We start from the raw sequence: 20,017 nt of genomic DNA, 5'->3' as shown, positions 1-20,017 counted from the left end.
GAGAACGATTCCAAACACAACCATTTTTGAAAGTGAGCACGGCTCCTGTGTTACTTCTTTCAGAGTTGCCAATTGCTTTCATCCCTTGTTTTTCAGTGGAGTCCTAAAAGATCTTTCTCTTTCAAATATGTATCCATTTCTTTTTTGAAGATCATTTTAAAACTAACTCTATCAGCATTTCTAGCAAAATGCTCTAGATAACAGCTGGGTGTATTTTCTTTTTGACCCCCCCCCCCCCCCCCCGGATACCTCCCCTTCAGCCCTCGCCAGTCCTGATGAAGGGTCTCAGCCCAACATGTTTACTCTTTTCCATAGATGCTGCCCTGGTCTGCTGAGTTCCTGCAGCATTCTGTGTGTATTAGTCACCACACCTGTGCTGATTTTAATTCATTCACCAATTGCCTGAAGTTTGTTTACTCCAATTACAGGCTGTCTTCCCTATTCCCTTTATGTGAGCCTCCTTCAGCTGGTCAACATCAAACCTGGATTTTCCACTGATAACACAAAATACTTACTGGATTAAATCAACATCTTCTACAAAGAATTTTATTCGGAGGAAAAGGTTGAAATGTACTGCAGACTTGTTCCGCTTCTTCACCTCTTTCCATCCTTCTGGTGCCACTTTGGACAATTTCGAGTCAAGGTCAACAAAAAAGAATTCATTTTCTATAAAGCAAAAAAAATCCAGTTTATATATTTAAAGTGGCTTTAAATATATTTTCCATAGTATTCTTAAAAAGTCTGCAAGAACCCTTAATGACTGCAAACTGATTCTACGTCCAATCCCACTATCCCCCACCCCCGCTCACCCTATTATTTCCTTTCAAAGTTCAAAGTTAAATTTACTATCAGAGTACACACATCACCAAATACAACCCAGAGATTTTTTCAGATTTCAGATATGTATACAACACTTTTTTATTGCAATGATTGAATATGCCTCTACTCTTACCCATTGAAGTACATTCCAGGCCTTAATCACCCACTGTGTAAAAAAAATCTACAGTTCATGACCCCTGCACCAATGGAAACAGTTCCTCCCTAACATCCATACCCTTCATGATTTCCTTCCAATCATTCCCATTTCAAGGAGATTACTATTAGCTTCTTTGATCTACCCAATATAACTAAAGTTCTTCATTCTTGGAATAGATTTGGTAAATCTTATTACAAAGCCTTCATATCCTTCCAAAGGTATGACATCGGAATTAGGCACATTAACCTCCACTGTGGCCAAACCAATGTTTTATGAAAGCTCAACTGTGACTTCCTTGCTGGTACACTTTATATTTTTCATAACCACTTTCTTAATCTTCTGTGCTACTATCAATGATTGTTCACATGCATTCTTTTACTCTGCCTTTGTACCCCTTTTTGTTTTTGTTTTTATTACCTCTTTTCTTTTTCCCTGCCTTAACATATTGCATTTCTGAGAATTAGATTTCATCAGCCATCTATCCAATTAGTTGCTCTATAGCCTTCTGATGCCTGTTACAATCCATCTCACAGTTCATCCTGCTTTCTGTCACCTGCCAAATTGAAAATTGTGCCCTGTGTATCCCAAGCATGCATGAAGAAAAACTGAGAAAAAAAAATACTATGTTCTTATAGAAAACCCCTTAAAATCTGTACTTCAATCCTTTATGTGTTACCTTACTAAATATATTTGTAATTAATTTAGATCACTTTGTAGTGATCTGTTTTCACTTTGACACGAAAGTCTTTTTCTGTTGATCATGGCAAAAAAAAAGCCAAATTAAATCCACTGTGATTCAATGTTGTAAAACAATAAAACATAAAAACTTACAAAGGGGAATGAATACTTTTTATAAGCACTGTACTACTACCCTCTGCCTTCTGAGTATCCAGTATGAAAAACAAAAACACAAGAAAAAAAATACAGCTAATTCCAGACATATTCAGCATCGTAACACACAGGATTAAGCATTCAGTTTTAATCAAGAACTTGATTACCACCTGTAGTAATTCGTTTCCTCCAATCCCTATCCACCAACAATATGTCACTAAATGGGATATAATATTCAGCGATACCATTATTTAACAGTAAATGAATTGACCATCTCGTCCAAAAATTGACCACAAAGATTACTGTAACAGGCTGATTCAAGTGGAATTAGACAGTATACAGAACCAAACATGGAGGAGATACTGCCGAATCCAATACTATACCAGATCATAGGAAACAATTCACAGGTAACTTATAATATAAACATGACAACCCATTGAATCATTCACTAAAAAGTCAAGAATTGCACAAACCTGTTTTGAGAAAAAATACAGGCTTTGTTCACAGTACATACAGAAGATTAATTAATTTTCTCCATGTTGCAACAAGACAGAACCACAGTAATAGCATGCAGAACACCACTTTGATCTTAAAGCTGTTCCGCTTTTACCTGTCCTGATGAGATTGCGTAAAGCAACCTCACCAGATTGTGAAGAAAGGTTTACCTATCTGAATTATTGCCCAACATTTTTCAACAATTAATAAGAACTTTATTACACAGCCTTGAAAACATTTAAAACTGGCATTCAGTATATCACAATGTAGTATCATTGTACTGACACTTCACCAAGGTAGGGTAGTGGTTAAGTTACTGGGCTAACAGCCAAAGTTCTGGACTAATGTTCAAAGGACACAAATTTGAATTGCATCAAGACACCTGGGAATAAATAAGGTATTTTAGTTTCTTTTAAACTAAAGTTCTGTAATGGAGACCATGAAATTGACAGATTGATATCTGGATCCTTCAGAGAAGATCAGTCACCTTTAACCCTGTCTGGCCTCAATAAAAGTTTACTCTTCTCTGCTCCCACACTTAGAGCTGGAGAACAAATGCCAGCATTGCCAGTAATGTCCATCAACAAGTAAAATAAGGACCACAGAACAGAACGTCTCACCTCTAAAACTGCTCTCGAGTTAAAACATTACGAAACTCACAAAGTGATAAGCAAAATTTGTGTAATTTACAGAATAATGCTATCAGATTTCCTTGCGTATTCACTGGGTATATTTCAGGTGGAGGTTGATAAGTTCTCGATTAATGAGGGCATCAAAGGTTACAGGGAGATCAGGTTGAGAGGGGGAATAAATCAGCAATGATGGAATGACAGAGCAGACTCGATGGGCCAAATGGCCCATATCTCCTGGTCATAAGATTGTGCTGAAAACAGTTTTGCAAGCAGTTCTTAAAGGTACATAAAGTACGTAACACAACTGAGGCAACACTATTTATTCAGATACAACACAGTAACAGATCCTTCTGGCCCAACAAGCCTGCACTGCCCAACTACACTCATGTGACCAATAAACCTACTAACCCGTACATCTTTGGAATGTGGGAAACCCACTGGGTTACAGGGAGAACATACACACCACTTACAAATAGCTGCAGAATTTAACCTGGAATGCTGGTGCGGTAATCAGGTAATGTTAACCGCTACTCTGCCATGCATTTCTAGCCTCTGGGCAAGTGTCAATAGCAAAGGAAGAGATGCTGCACCAATGGAAAGGGATGGGAGAGTGCTCCCAAGAGGTTAGAGGGAACCACACACGCTGGAATTACACATGACATGATTTCTGTACAAGGTATACCACAGAAATCCACCAGGACAACACTCATACCAGAACACCTGAAAAGAAACTGCCCAAGGGATCAATTTGTTAATGGCTGCAGTCAGAGGAAACCCACAATTAAATTCCCTTGTCTACTCTGTTTCCTCCTATGAGCTAGAGAGAAACAAAATAGGTTAAGTCTCTTGTCCTTCTGTTTGAAATTGGGAACCTCCACAATGCACCAGTGAGCACCAAACATGACAATGAGCAGTATCGTGGAATGACTAGGAAGTTGAAGTAATCACAACCCTGACCTCCACTGCATATAGCAATTAAGGCAGGAGATGTTGCAGGAGGCGAAGACAAACAATACAACCCTTTAAGATTCTGTTTCAGGTCAATGAGACCAGTAAATATTAACGTATGAATGAAGAAAGCAATGTCATTTTTCAGATCAGAAAGATTGAAAAAACACAGGTACTGCATTTTGTGTGCCAAACATTGCTTTTTGGATAGCTTTATGCGGGACAAAAAAAAAACGCTGGAAGAAAGATTCAACTGGAATATAAGGAGGCAGATGCTAACACATCTAAAAATGTGCACAAAATTGTTCAGCGTGGGATCAAGCCAATTTTCAATGGCACTGCTCTGATGTTTTAAATCAGATTTCTAGTCCAGGATTACCAAACAAAAATGTGCTGCTTAATGCAGTGATCACTGCCAATTTTAATGAGGTTATAAAAATGCTATTTAAAAACTAAACAGAAGCCAAAAAGTACAAAAATATGAACCTTCAGCTCTTTGTGTTGAATATGATCTCAAGTCAACAGGAAAATTAATTCTCATTTGATTGCACCTGTTTCTAGTAATCTGCAGGTGAATTTTGAAAGTATGGTTCTTTACCCATGCTCATTGTATGCAACTGAGGACAGTTTAGTACCCGGAAACTTTTAACATTTATGTACCTTTTAAATATGCCAATGAAAAGAAATGATGTTCCACCAGGCCAACGTGAGCAACCACCATATCAAACACATCCTTGCATGTTGACTTGACGTCACAGGTCAATTCCAGGCATTGCCCACTGAGCAACAAGATGTTCACTTTGCGTCGAGAGTCCTCACCTTTTCCATTCTTATTCTGTAATCAAATGTAAAGAGCACCATCAAGCTGGTTTTGGTCGTGAGAGATCAAAATGAAAAAATCAGCTGATTATTGCAATGTTTATCTGACCAAATGCAAGCAAATAAATTGCAAGGAAAGCATTAAATGTGTTTCTTCCATGGTGCATGCTAAAATAAAGTTGAAGTCTGTAAGACAAAATGGTATTAGCTGGCAGTGGAATTGTTGTGACAAAGTACAAGACAATGAGTCCAAAGCAATGTTTTGAAAAATAAGGTGGTGCATGTCTACAGACATAAATGTGGATACTGGTGAAAACATGTTTGTGTAGAAAGGTGAGATCATTGTGCAGGTGTAGGTAGCATATGCATAGGAATTTACCACTGTAGGGAGTTCTGAAGGATATGAAATGAAAGGTCAATTCCTTGGCAGGGAGGGTGGAGTGCCGAGGTGCCAGGAAGGGAGAGGGCGAGGGGCAAAGAGGGGGAAGGGTGAGGGGTAAACATGGGGGAGGGTGGAAGATGGGGGGGGGGGGTGTGATCGAAGAGGTGGGAGGGGCCAGGTGTGAGGTGCGAGGTGTGAGAAACATAGAAAACCTACAGCACAATACAGGCCCTTCGGCCCACAATGCTGTGCCCAACATGTCTTTACCTTAAGAAATTATGAAGGGTTGCACATCGCTCTCTATTTTTCTCAGCTCCATGTACCTCCGCAGGACTCTCCTAAAAGACCCTATCGTATCTGCCTCCACTACTGTCGCTGGCAGCCTATTCCACACACTCACCACTCTGCTTAAAAAACTTACTCCTGACACCTCCTCTGTACCTACTTCCAAGCACCTTAAAACTGAGCTTTTTTGTGCTAGCCATTTCAGCCCTGGGAAAAAGTCTCTGACTATCCACATGATCAATGCCTCCCATCACCTTGTACACCTCCATCAGGTCACATCATACCCTCTGTTACTCCAAGGAGAAAAGGCAGAGTTTACTCAATGTATTCTCATAAGGCATGCTTCCCAATCCAGGCAACATCCTTGTAAATCTCCTCTGCACCCTTTCTATGCTTTCCACATCCTTCCTATAGTGAGGTGACCAGAACTGAGTACAGTACTCCAAGTGGGGTCTGACCAGGGTCCTATATAGCTGCAACATTACCTCTGGGCTCTTAAACTCAATCCCATGATTGATGAAGGCCAATGCACTGTATGCCTTCTTAACCACAGAGTCAACCTGTGTAGCAGCTTTGAGTGTCCTATGGACTCGGAACCCAAGATCCCTCTGATCCTCCACACTGCCAAGAGTCTTACCATTAATACTATATCCTGCCATCATATTTGACCTACCAAAATGAACCACCTCACACATATCTGAGTTGAACTCCATCTGCCACTTCTCAGCCCAGTTTTGCATCCTATCAATGTCCTGCTATAACCTCTGACAGCCCTCCACACTATCCACAACACCTCCAACCTTTGCGTCATCAGCAAATTTACTAACCCATCCCTCCACTTCCTCATCCAGGTCATTTATAGAATCACAAAGAATAGGGGTCCCAGAACAGATCCCTGAAGCACACTACTGGTCCCCGACCTCCATGCAGAATATGACCCATCTACAGCCAATCTTTACCTTCTGTGGGCAAGCCAGTTCTGGATCCACAGAGAAATGTTGCCTTGGATCCCATGCCTCCTTACTTTCTCAATAAGCCTTGCATGGGGTACCTTATCAAATGTCTTGCTGAAATCCATATACACTACATCTACTGCTCTTGCTTCATCAATGTGTTTAGTCACATCCTCAAAAAATTCAATCAGGCTCGTAAGGCACGAACTGCCTTTCACAAAGCCATGCTGACTATTCCTAATCATATTATGCCTCTCCAAATGTTCATAAATCCTGCCTCTCAGGATCTTCTCCATTAACTTACCAACCACTGAAGTAATATTCTGGGTTATCTCTACTCCTTTTCTTTAATAAGGGAACAACATCCGCAAACCTCCAATCCTCTGGAACCTCTCATTGATGATGCAAAGATCATCACCTGAGGCTCAGCAATCTCATCCCTCGCCTCCCACAGTAGCCTGGGGTACATTTCATCCAGTCCCAGTGACTTATCCAACCTGATGCCCCACCACATCCTCTTTCTTAGTATCTACATGCTCAAGCTCTTCAGTCTGCTGTAAGTCAAACCTATAATTGCCTAGATCCTTTTCCGTAATAAATACTTTGCTTCAGTATTCACTAAGTATCTCTGCTATATCCTACAGTCCCATACACACTTTTCCACTGTCACACTTAATTGGTCCTATTCTCTCATGTCTTATCCTCTAGCTCTTCACATACTTGTAGAATGCCTTAGGGATTTCTTTAATCCTGTCTGCCAAGGCCTTCTCATGGCCCCATCTGGCTCTTCTAATTTCCTTCTTAAACATCTTCCTGCTAACCTTATAATCTTCTAGATCTCTATCATTACCTAGTTTTTTTGAACCTTTCGTAAGCTCCTCTTCTACATTTCCCTGAGAACATCTGTTTCCAATTTGTACAGGCGGCCCGTTTTTCGAACGTTTGCTTTACGACAGCTCGCTGTTACGAAAGACCTACATTAGTACCTGTTTTCGCTAACTAAAGAGGATTTTCGCTTTTACGAAGAAGACGCCCGCTTTATACGTGTGTTTACCCCAAGAAAGACTACCATGACCGTGAAGCCTTGTGTGTACGTATGTATGTGTGTATGTGCCGATTTTTTTTTCCTCCAAATCGATTTTGGCTCAATGTTTTCCCGACTTTGGTAAGTGAAACTACCCCATACATACAATATTTCTACTTTATATAGGCTGTATATTTATCATATCATTCCTGTTTTTACTATATGTTCGTGTTATTTTAGGTTTTATGTGTTATATGGTTTGATTCGGTAGGTTATTTTTTGGGTCTGAGAATACTCAAAAATTTTCCCATATAAATTAATGGGAATTGCTTCTTCGCTTTACACCACCTTGGTTTCATAGGAACGTTCTACCTTCAGATAGCGGGGGAAACCTGTACTTCCAAGTTCCTGTCTGATAGCCTCATATTTCCTCTTACTCCAATTAGGCGCTTTCCTAACTTGTCTGTACCTATCCCTCTCCAATGCCATGGTAAAGCAGATAGAATTGTGATCACTATCTCCAAAATGCTCTCCCACTGAGAGATCTGACACCTGACCAGGTTCATTTCCCAATACCAGATCAAGTACAGCCTCTCCTCTTGTAGGCTTATCTACATATTGTGTCAAGAAACCTTCCTGAACACACCTAATGAACTCTACCCCATCTAAACCCCTTGCTCTAGGGCAATGCCAATCGATCTTTGGAAAATTAAAATCTCCCACCATGATAATACTGTTATTATTACAACTTTCCAGAATCTGTCTCCCTATCTGCTCCTTGATGTCCCTGTTACTATTGGATGGTCTATAATAAAACACCCAGTAGAGTTTTTGACCCATTCCGCTTCCTAATTTCCACTCACAGAGACTCCTTCGACAATCCCTCCATGAGTTCCTCCTTCTCTGCAGCTGTGACACTATCTCTGATCAGCAGTGCCACGCCCCCACCTCTTTTGCCTCCTCCCTGTCCTTTATGAAACACCTAAAGCCTGGCACTTGAAGGAACCATTCCTGCCCCTGAGCCATCCAAGTCTCTGTAATGGTCACAACATCATATCTCCAAGTACTGATCCACGCTCTAAGCTCACCCGCTTTGTTCATAATACCTCTTGTATTAAAATAGACACATCTCAAATCATCGGTCTAAGCGTGTCCCTTCTCTATCACCTGCCTTTCCACCCCCTCACATTGTCTCCAAGCTTTCTCGATTTGTGAGCCAACTAACTGCCTCTTCCTCCGTCACTTCAGTTTGCTTCCCACTCCCCAGCAATTCTAATTTAAACTCTCCCCAGTAGCCTTAGCAAACCTTCCCGACAGAATATTAGTCTCACTGAGATTCAAGTGCAACCTGTCCTTTTTGTACAGGTCACACCTGCCCCAGAAGTCGTCCCAGTGATCCAGAAATCTGAATCCCTATCCCCTGCTCCAATCTTTCAGCCATGCATGTATCCTCCACCTCACTCTATTCCTATACTCACTGTCGCGTGGCACAGGCAGTAACCACGAGATTACTACCTTTGTGAGGTATGAGGTGGAGAAGGGAGAATTGCAGTAAAGGTGGAATGGAACTTGCATTGGTTGGCGCCATTTTATAAATGTACAGTATACATATTAGATCTAAATGAAAGATGTAAGTCTCTGAGACTGGAAGGTAAAGGTTGATAATTTGAGAGGTCTTTCAGGTCAACATTTATTTAAAGTACTACTACAAATTTTCAATAAAATGTTTAAAAATTCTCTAAATGTTGATTCAAATTGCACTTTAAATATACATATATACTGAAATATATTAAGTTTAAATTTTTCACTTATTTAATATTTTTGTGTGATTTAGTGTCTTTAAAAGTACGTATGAAGATTTTTGAGTGCTTAACAGCTCCAGATATCTTGGAAGACAGGACTTAACAGTCTCTTATTTATAGGAAAGAGCTTGTTTTGACCACCCCGTGTGATGCACCTATAGTAGCACAGTTCATCTCAGTCGAGAACCCAACATTGAATTTCTGTACGTATACAAATGCAAGTAGGTTTTGTTTCCACTAAGGTTGGGTGGAACTACAACCAGAGGTCATAGGTCAAGGGTGAAAAGTGAGAAGTTTAAGGGGAACATGAGTGAAAATGTCTTTACTCAGAGGGTCATGAGAGGGTGAAATGAGCTGCCAGCAGAAGTGGTGCATGCAAGTTTGATTTCAATGTACAAGAGAAATTTGGATAAGTACATGGACAGTAGGGGTATGGAGAGCTATGGTCCTGGTGCAGGTCGATGGGAGTAAGCAGATTAAATGGTTTCGACATGAACTAGATAGGTTGCAGGGTTGTTTCTGTGGTGCATTTCCCTATGACTCTCTGACTTTCCTGTTGAGAGAATAGTATGAAGTCCAACTTCACATTGTTTTACCAAGGACTATAGAGTACATGGTTGGCTTTTTGATTACAGCAACTTCCTTCCCACTAAACTTACCAGAATTGATTTCGGAAGATCCAATGCAACAGAAGGCTCACTGATCATCTTAACAAACTCAGGCCCAAAGAAATTCTGAGGGAGGAAAACAAAGTACCTTTCAATTATTATATGGCAATGTATATCATTGAAACGAAGGGAGGGAGCAGGGAGGATTATTTCAAAATAGCTATTTAACTTTACCATGGTTTTTACAGACAAAATGTGCTTTTCCAGTTACGTACAAAAAATATTGATATACTTATTTTAAATTTCAATTTAAAAATTTTAAAAAACATGATGGAAATAGAAAATGAACCAGAAAATGCTGGAAATAATCAAAATCTACTGTTGATCTACCTACAAATGCAGTCTGCCCTGCTGAATATTTCCAATATTTCCTTTTTTAACTTCATTTTAAAAACTGTACATTAAGTCAAAGCAACAATGCTGAGCTAAAAATTTCTAAACTAAATGGAACACATGCAGTGAATAGCTGTCCAATCCATAACCTGCTCAGCAAGATGGTTAATGTGAAGTAATTCAGCATGCTTGCCCAAAATTTAAATTACCATTTAAGTGCTTGCGGTTGGCTAAGCTGGCACAGGAAATTTATTCCTCTTCAATCTTTAGTCTAAAATATGTCAAAATTAATTATGCTACATTTTTGTTGGGTAACAGCCAAAAGATGCTGGGCGAGAAGCCATGAAAACAAATATTCCAAATCTCAACATGACAAGATGTAAACATTTCTGGGGCTGGTCACAGAATCAAAGAACTTGTAAACTGGCCAAACCTGTAATAAAAAACTGACTGATGAGGCTCCAGCCCCATACCACATGACTGATTTTTAATACTTTGACTTAAACAAATATTGCTGAATAAATTCAACACCAACCTTTCAGAAAAGCTAAGGCTGGGCACAGAATGCAGACTTGCCTATGTTGCCCACATCCTTAAAACAAAAAAAATGTCATCATAGGGCAACAGTTCATTTATTAACAATTTATATTATTCACTGAACACTCCCAGGTACAGAATATATTACAAGCCTCAAAAAATTAAATTTATCCAAGCTTAGAACTCCACTCCACTACTGCCCTATATCAGCCTAATTTATCCCTTTCTTACACCAGCGAACCATCTGACACTTCCAAATGGGATTATTAATTTTTATATTAAGTAAAAGATCAGTTTTTGATACTAAGTGCATAAAATCTGTAGCTGGTCCAAATATAATTCACAACCTGCAAAAGTTCCAAATGTAACTTCCCTAAGTTTATTGATCCTCAATGTCATACTGAGCCATGTTGATTTAAAAAAAACTCAAATACAAGTCAACACGAGTCAAAATGTTCCTTCTTTGTACATTAAAACAATATTCTTACCTTAAATTTTCTTTGTGTCAGGGTTGTTTCTTTTACCAGGTCCTTGGTAATATCTAACATGGATGCTTTAACAATGTCAGCTTGGTGAAGTCCTGACTTTTGAGTTAATTTGCTTTGAAGCAGCTTTAGTTCTTCCTCCTGACGTTTTAGCATCAACTCCTGACTGATGATATTCTCATCCTCCAGATTGTCATACAGACTGTGGAGTTTAAAAAGGTTAATTTTAGAGCTTTGTGAAACACAAACTGAGCAGTCAGATGTTAAACTGGTTCACTCAATTGTCCGCATTTGACTAATGTGGACCCAAATGTGACGTAAAGTTGAGGAGGCCAATCTTCACTGACCAGACAGTCTTGAGGCAGGGTCTCAGTAGATGTCATGGACAGCTGAGGAAACTACATACTTCAAATTTCCTCTGGAAACTAACAGGCAGCATAAGCCTTACAAACCATTCAATTCTTTTCACCACTTCTGAATGATACTGATGCTCAGAATTATTTTAAAACAATTAAAACCAACATAAATAATTTGAAACCTTATTTGTAAAACATGAAGATATAATCTCTTAAAACATTTAGGTAATTAAGAACATTATACAAAACACAAGGAATTGAAAACATTTACCCTTTTAATCTCCCAATCTATACAATATTCTCTCAAACAAATGGGCTCACATATCCTGCATCAGATCTCAACTGTTTCAGGACTCAAGAGATTTCCTCAAGTAAATGCTGGGAAATCTCACCAACCATCTCCTCTCCCACTAGACTCTAAATGCAGCTGGGATTTGGCCAGTAGAGCTCAGTCACTAAGTTTGGAGCCTGTCTACATGCACATGTGTACTGAGAAATGCCCATAGTTTTCAACCACCAAAACTGAGTAAAATCTGCGCTTTTGATTTTACTACCAATCAAAAATAAAGATTTCTTTTTCTTCTTCTCTCTTTGCCCTTCTTTGTGCTGTGGTCAATTTATTAGAAGTGTGCCAAGTTGGCAACACTGCCTCATAATTAAATCATGTGTGAGTAACAGCACAGGATGACTCTTTGCTATTCTTTTCTCCCCCTCCCCACCCACCCATTGTTGCTAAGGTTAACTGGTCACAACCAGTAATGGCCTGACACTGTGTGGAAATTGCTAACACTCTTGTCTCTGTACGGCTCAATACAAAAGTTCAATTTAGTACTTCAAAGTAAAAACGAAATTTTTTAAATGTGATTTTTGCCCAGTTACAATTAATACTGATAAATTGATGGCTCTTAAGGCAACAAATTTCTAGAATTTCCAATGCTTTAATATATATTTTCTCTTTAATGTCAGTTCACGGGGAATACAGCTACCGTAGATTCCGGACTACAGAGCGCACCTGATTATTAGCCGCAGGCTCTAATTTTAGAAATAAAATCAATTTTTTAATTGTAAAGGCCGCACCGGATTTTAGGCCGCACCGCTACTTTTAAATATACATACGTATCGGTAACACAAATTACGTTGCATATACTTTTTTACTGAACAGCACGAACAACATTCCAATATCTCCTAGCGACTGGTAAAAATATATATATTGCAGCCTACCAGGAAAAGTTATTGATCGACTTTAACTTAAAAGCAGCGTTTTCGATCGGGTCTAATCGGGTCTGACGCTTGCGCAATGCGATCGGGTCTAATCGGGTCTGACGCTTGCGCATTGCGATCGGGTCTAATCGGGTCTGACGCTTGCGCATTGCGATCGGGTCTAATCGGGTCTGACGCTTGCGCATTGCGATCGGGTCTAATCGGGTCTGACGCGCTCGGGTCTTGCTTCGAGTATTTTCCATGTTGATGAGGGTGAGTACAAATGACTGATTTACAATAATTTAATTGTGAAAGTGCGCTTGATTTATCGTACAATTTCATTGGACCTCTGTGAACTACTCATCAATTTTATTGGTCTACTGTTACGAGGCAAAATGTTTACAAGGCGGCATGAAAAAAAACCATGTATTAGCCGCTCTGGATTATAGGCCGCAGAGTTCAAAGCTGTTCAAAATGTGGGAAAAAAGTAGCGGCTTATAATCCGGAATCTACGGTATATTTGGAAAAAACAGAGGAAAAACAGAAGCAAATCTTTACTAATAGCAGAAATATTGTGTCATGGCATGCAAAGTCTATGTTTTTAATTATACTGTTAAAAAACAACTAATAATGACTGTAACGTTCTCGCTCGGGTGTGAAGTAATGCCGAGGTAAACGTCGAGATAAACCAGAATCAATGCAAACGAGACCGCAGTAAGATTAACCATTTACTGTTCACTCTTCACATTAACGCATGGTGAAAACTGTTGAAAAACAATACAAGATTGGTACAGTGTTTGTTCCCTTCTAAATATCACATTTACATTGTGAATACTTGCAAAGGTAAAACTACAATAACTACATTACATTAAAGTGCAGCATACAGTCAGAATCTAGCTGCTCCATTGGCTGCTTTAGATACACTTCAATACAAACTATCCCGACTCTTTAACTGACGAAAAGGTAAACCTTACCGACCGTCGTTACTTTTAACAGAATCGGCGTTAACATTTTAACTCAAAATACCGATTATCCAATGACTTACAGCGTTGCTTTCACTGTGTCTTTGGTGCATAGAGAGACCCTAGTCAGCGTTATGGTGGCACATGTGAGTGACCCCCACCCTTGCGTGAATCTCAAACCGGTAATTCCCCACAAGACGCGGCGAACCCGGATGTGACGTCATCGCAGCCGCGATGTATTACAGACAAATCAATTGATTTAAACAATCCTAACTTTAACTAAAAAATGCTAACAAATTACTACGCGAAAATATTATAAACTAAATAACTGCCATAAAGGCAGCACAATGACAAACCCATTAAACTACCGTAGATTCCGGATTATAAGCCGCTACTTTTTTCCCACATTTTGAACAGCTTTGAACTTTGCGGCCTTTAAAACGGAGCGGCTAATACATGATTTTTTTCATGCCGCCTCGTAAACATTTTGCCTCATAACAGTAGACCAATAAAATTGATGAGTAGTTCACAGAGGTCCAATGAAATTGTACGATAAATCAAGCGCACTTTCAAAATTAAATTATCGTAAATCAGTCATTTGTACTCAACCTCATCAACATGGAAAACACTCGAAGAAAAGCATTGTGCTGCCTTTATTGCAGTTATTTAGTTTATAATATTTTCGCTCAGTAATTCATTTTCTAGTTAAAGTTAGAAGAGTTTTAACTATATTTGTTTTCTGTACTATGCTATGACGTCACACCCGGTTTTGCCGCGTCTTGTGGGAAAAATGCCGTTTGCGATAAAACGGGACGGAGGGAGGGAGCGCATTACGCGAGCGGCTTTGGATCTGAGCGAACGCTGCTTTTAAGTTAAAGGCAATCAATAACTTTTCCTGGTAGGCTGCAGTATATATATTTTTTACCAGTCGTTAGGAGATATTGGAATGTTGTTCAGTAAAGAAGTATACGCAACGTATATTTAAAAGTAGCCGCGTTACGGGCACGGTTCGAAAAAAAGCATTTGCAATATGTATTTGTTTTTGTTACCATATGGATTTAATTAAAAGTTAAAAAATCCTCACGTGTAATATCTTTCTGTGTAAATATCTCATATTACAACGTGGGACACCTGCGGCCGAAAATCCGGTGCGGCCTTTACAAGTAAAAAATTGATTTTATTTCTAAAATTAGAGCCAGCGGCTTTTAATCAGGTGCGCTCTGTAGTCCGGAATCTACGGTAGTACTACCTACTATGAATATTCCTGTAAATTAATATAAACATTGGGTATTAACTCTTTAAAAGTGTACACTTCATTCCACATATACAAAGTTGTTCAGTCAAATAATACTTCTAAGTGGTGTGGGAGTACATTTCACAGGGCTGGAGAGGAGCAAGTGTGGGGGAAGACTCCAGTCCTTTACCTTTCCAACCCACCTAGCTTCACCTATCACCTTCAAACTATACTCCTCCCCCTCCTCTACCTTTTTATTCTGGCATCTTCCCCTTTCCTTTTTTAGTCCTGAAGATGGGTCTTGGCCAGAAACGTCGACTGTTTATCCACTTCCGTAGATGCTGCCTGACCGACTGAGTTCCTCCAGCATTTTGTAGGTGTTGCTTTGGATTTTCACCACCTGCAGACTTTCTCTGAAATACTAGTTAACTGAATGGACATTTCATTAAATGCTGCCTTTACACGCAGAAAATATGAACCACCAGTAAGTCTGCAGATCCTAGAAATCCAAAGCGACACTCACAAAATGCTGGAGGAAAACAGCAAGTCTATAGAAATGAATAGATAGTCTGTGTTTCGGGCCGAGACCCTTCTTCAGGACTGAGAAGGAAGGGGGAAGACACCGGAATAAAAATGTTGGGGGGGGGGGGGGGGGGAGGAGGGAAGGAGGTTAGCAGGAAGTTGATCGGTGAAGCCAGGTGGGTGGGAAAGGTCAAGGGCTGAAGAAGAAGAAATCTGATAGGAGCAGAGAGTGGACCATAGGTGAAAGGGAAGGAGGAGGGGACCCAAGGGAAAGTAACTGGCAGGTGAGAAGAGGTAAAAGGACAGAGTGGGGAATAGAAGGAGGTGGGGCAGGAGTGGGGGGAGTGGAAGTTATTTACCAGGGAAAAAAAAATCAATATTCATACCATCGGGTTGGAGGTGAAAACAAGGTATTGCTCCTCCACCCTGAAGGTAGCTCCACTTTGGCACAAGTGGAGGCCACGGACCAATACGTTGGAATGGGAATCAGTAATAAAATGTTTAGACACTGGGAAGTACATTGATGGAATGGAGTTGCTCAACAAAACGGTCCTCCAATTTACGACATATCTCACCAAAGCAGAGGAGGCCGCATTGGGACACCGGACACAATAGACAACCCCAGCAGATCCACAAGTGAAGTGTTGCCTCACCAGGAAGGGCTGCCTGGGGCCTGAGTGGAGAAAGAGGTGTAGCACTGAGGTTGTTTGCAGGGGTAAGTGCCGGGAGGGAGATTAGTAGGGAGGGACAAATGGACAGAGAGGAAGGAAGCATTCCCTGTGAAAAGTGGAGGGAGCAGGAGGTAAAGATAAGTTTTGTGATAGGATCCCTTTGGAGATGGCGGAAATTGTGGAGGATAATGAGTTGGATGCGGAGGCTGATGGGATGGTATGTAAAACCATTAAAGAGAGGAGCAGAATTAAGCTATTTGGCCCATCAAGTCTCTTCAGTCATTTTATCATGGCTGATCCATTTACCTTTATAGTCCCAATCTCCTGCCTTCTCTGTGTCCCTTCATGCCCTGATGAATCAAGAATTTGTCAACCTCTGTCTTAAATACACAGACAGCATTAGCCTCCACGGCTGCCTGTGGTAACGAATTCCACAGGTTTACCACTTTCTGGCTGAAGAAATTCCTCCTCATCTCTGTTCTAAAAGAAAGACCCTCTGTTCTGAGGCAGAATCATGGGGTCTTCGACTCCCCCCACCACAGGAAATATCCCCTCCACCAAAGCCTTTCAACATTTGATAGGTTCAATGAGGTCACCCCTCATTCTTCTGAATTTGAGTGAGCGGAGACCGGGAGTCAAACGCACTTCATATATTTCAACCCTGGAATCATTTTCATGAACTTTCTTTGAAGCCTCTCTAACGTCAGTACATATTTTCTTCGACAAGGGGCCCAAAACTGCTCACAATACTGTAACTGAGGCCTCATCACTGCTTTATAAAGCCTCTGCGTTACATCCTTGCTTTTGTATTCTAGTGCTCTCAAATGAATGCTAACATTATATATGCCTTCCTCACTACTGACTCAACCTGCAAATTAACATTTAGGGAATCCTACACAAGGACTCCCAAATCACCTTGCAACTTAGATTTTTAAATTTTCTCTCCATTTAGAAATTTTTTTCTCCTTTTATTTTTTCTGCCAAAGTGCATGACCAGAAACTGCCCAACACTGTATTCTATCTGCCACTACTTTGCCCATTCTCCCAATCTGTACAAGTCCTTCTGTCATTTCTCTGCTTCCTCAAAGCTACCTGCACCTCCACCTATCTTCCTATCATATGCAAATTTGGCCACAAAGCCATCAATTTGTCATCCAAGTCATGGGCATATAACGTAAAAAGAAACAGTCTGAAAAGAGACCCACTAGTCAGTGGCAACCAAACAGTAAAGGCTCAACTTTTTTCTCACTCTTTGCCTCCTAATAATCAGCCACTGCTTTATCCATGCTAATATCTTTCCTGTAATACCACGGGCTCTTAACTTGTTAAGCAGGTAAAGGCCTTCTGAAAATCCAAGTACACAACATCCATGGATTCTCCTTTGTCTATCCTGCTTGTTATTTCTTCAAAGAATTCCAACAGATTTGTCAGACACGAGTTTCCCTTAAGGAAACCATGTGGACTATGGCCTAGTTTATTACGTCCTCCAAGTACCCCGAAACCACATCTTTAACAAACGACTCCAACATCTTTCTAACCACTAAGGTCAGACTAACTTGTCTATAATTTTCTTTCTTCTGCCTTCCACCCTTCATGAAGAGTGGAGTAATATTTGCAATTTTCCATTGCTCCAGAACCATGGTTCTTGAAAGATTATTACTAATACCTTCACAATCTATTCAGCCACCTCTTTTCTGAACCCTGAAGTGTACACCATCTGTTCCAGATGACTTACCTACACTCAGAGCTTTCAGTTTCCCTAGAACCTTCTCACTAGTAAAGGCAACTTCTGCTCGCTGACACTCTCCAACTTCCTGCATACTCCAAAATACTTATTCAGTTCATTCACCATTTCCTTGCCCCCATTACTACATCTCCAGCATTGTTTTCCAGCAGTCTGATAGTCACCCTTGCCTCTCTTTACACTTTTATGCATTTGAAGAAACTTTTAGTATCCCCTTGAATATTATTGGCTATCTTACCTTCGTATTCCATCTTTTCCTTCTTAATGACATTTTTAGTTGCCTTCCATTGGTTTTTAAAAGCTTCCTACTAATTTTTGCTCTATTATATGCCTTCTCTTTGGCTTTTATGTTGGCTTTGCTTTCACTTGTCAGCCACAGTTGCGTCACTCTGCCCTTAGAAAACTTGCTTCTTTCTGGGATGTATATATCCCTGCGTCTTCTAAATTGTTTCCAGAAATTCCAGCCATTGCTGCTCTGCCATTATCCTACCAGTGTTCTTTTCCAATCAATTTCAGCCAGCTCCTCTCTCATGCCTCTGCAATTCCCTTTACTTCACTGTAAAACCAATACATCTGACTTAAGCTTCTCCTTAATTTGCCAGGTGAATTCTATCATGTTATGATCATTAGCCCCCATGGGTTCAGCTCTCTAATCAATTGTAGTTCATTGCACAACCCCCAATCCAGAATAGCTGTTCCCTTAGTGGGATTAACCACAAGTTGCTCTAAAAAGACACCTCATAGGCATTCTAGAAATTCCCCATCTTGGAATCCAGCACCAAGTTCAATCTCCCCACACACTGAAATCTCCCATGACTATTGTAAAATTGCCCTTTTGGCATGGATTTTCTATCTCCCATTGTAATTTGTAGGCCACATCCTTACTACTGTTTGGGGTCTGTATATAATTCCCATCTGGGTCTTTTTATCCTTGCAATTCCTTAGCCCTGTCCACAATGATTCAACACCTTCCGACCCTATGTCAGCTCTTTCAAATAATTTGATTTCACTTTTTACCAACAGAGTAATGCCACCCCGCTCCCTTCCTGTCTGTCCTCTGGATACAATGTGTATCCTTGGACACGAAGCTCCAAGCTACAATCTTCTTTTAGCCATGGTTCAATAATGCCTACAACATCATACATGCCAATCTGTAACTGTCCTACAAGTTCATCTACCTTAGTCTGTATATTGTGCAAATTCAAATATAACACCTTCAGTCCTGTATTCACCCTTTTCGATTTTGTCCACCTTTTACATTGCAACTCATCCTGTTGACAGCAATTTTGCCCTATCATCAGCCTCTCCTTGATAGTAGTCTCACTACACACTGACTCTGTAAACCACTACCTCATCCTCAGCCCTATCACTCCGGTTCCCATCCCCCTGCCGAATTAGTTTAAACCCTCCCGAACAACTTTAGCAAACCTGCACGCAATATTGGTTCCCCTTGGGTTCAGCCATATCCCATCCTTCTGTACAGGTCATACCTTCCCCAGAAGAGATCCCAATGATCCATAAATCTGAAGGACAGGAGGAATTCTTTCATTGGTAAGGGAAGATGGGGTGAGTGCAGATGTTCGGGACATGCAGGAGATGCAAGTGTGGAGGGAGGGAAACCCTTCTCTTTAAAGGAGGAAGACATCTCTGATGTCCTGGAATGGGAAGCCACGTCCTGGGATAAGAGAGCACTTAAAATATTAAGTTAAAGAATAACTTGATAGTTTGCCGTATCTTAGCAAGCTAAACTAAAGGTGGAAAGGCTCATAAAGAATGTCAGACATGGTACAGTCCTGGTAACAGACATATCAATTGTATTTTAATGTAAAATTCTAGACACTGCAGTCCAAAATAATATACTACTTTATTTTTGGTAATGTGCTGGGACCTTTTGAGATTAAGGAGGAGGTAGTGCTGCGTCCTCTGAAAAACATTAAGGTTGATAAATCCACAGGGCCTGAAGGCATATATCCCAGAATACTGAAAGAAGCAAGGGGGGAGATTGGTGGGATTTTGACAAGGATCTTTTGTGTCCTCATAAGCAACAAGGCAAGTTCCCGGAGAACTGGAGAGTAGAAAATATTGTTCCTTTGTTCAAGTGGGGAAATAGGCTTAGTTCAGATAATCATAAGCCTTTCAGCCTCATGTCAGTGGTAGG

General features: G+C 40.3%; 1 protein-coding gene across 2 annotated transcripts in view; it reads right to left on the bottom strand.

Annotated features, from left to right (window-relative positions):
• ptpn13 (protein tyrosine phosphatase non-receptor type 13) overlaps positions 1-20,017 on the bottom strand; it is a 294,978-nt gene that overhangs the window by 125,937 nt on the left and 149,024 nt on the right. For both annotated transcript variants that reach the window (XM_073065248.1, XM_073065249.1), the window contains exons 10-13: positions 11,174-11,372; positions 9,807-9,881; positions 4,543-4,717; positions 516-666 (exon numbers count right to left, since the gene is read on the bottom strand). In XM_073065248.1, coding sequence (XP_072921349.1) covers positions 516-666; positions 4,543-4,717; positions 9,807-9,881; positions 11,174-11,372 — 600 coding nt within the window. The remainder of the gene's footprint in view (positions 1-515; positions 667-4,542; positions 4,718-9,806; positions 9,882-11,173; positions 11,373-20,017) is intronic.

Source organism: Hemitrygon akajei, chromosome 13 (genome assembly GCF_048418815.1).
Source record: "Hemitrygon akajei chromosome 13, sHemAka1.3, whole genome shotgun sequence".
Classification (NCBI taxonomy): Eukaryota; Metazoa; Chordata; class Chondrichthyes; order Myliobatiformes; family Dasyatidae; genus Hemitrygon; species Hemitrygon akajei.
Note: the sequence above shows the minus strand (reverse complement) of the source record. Positions and strands in the feature narration are given on the sequence as shown.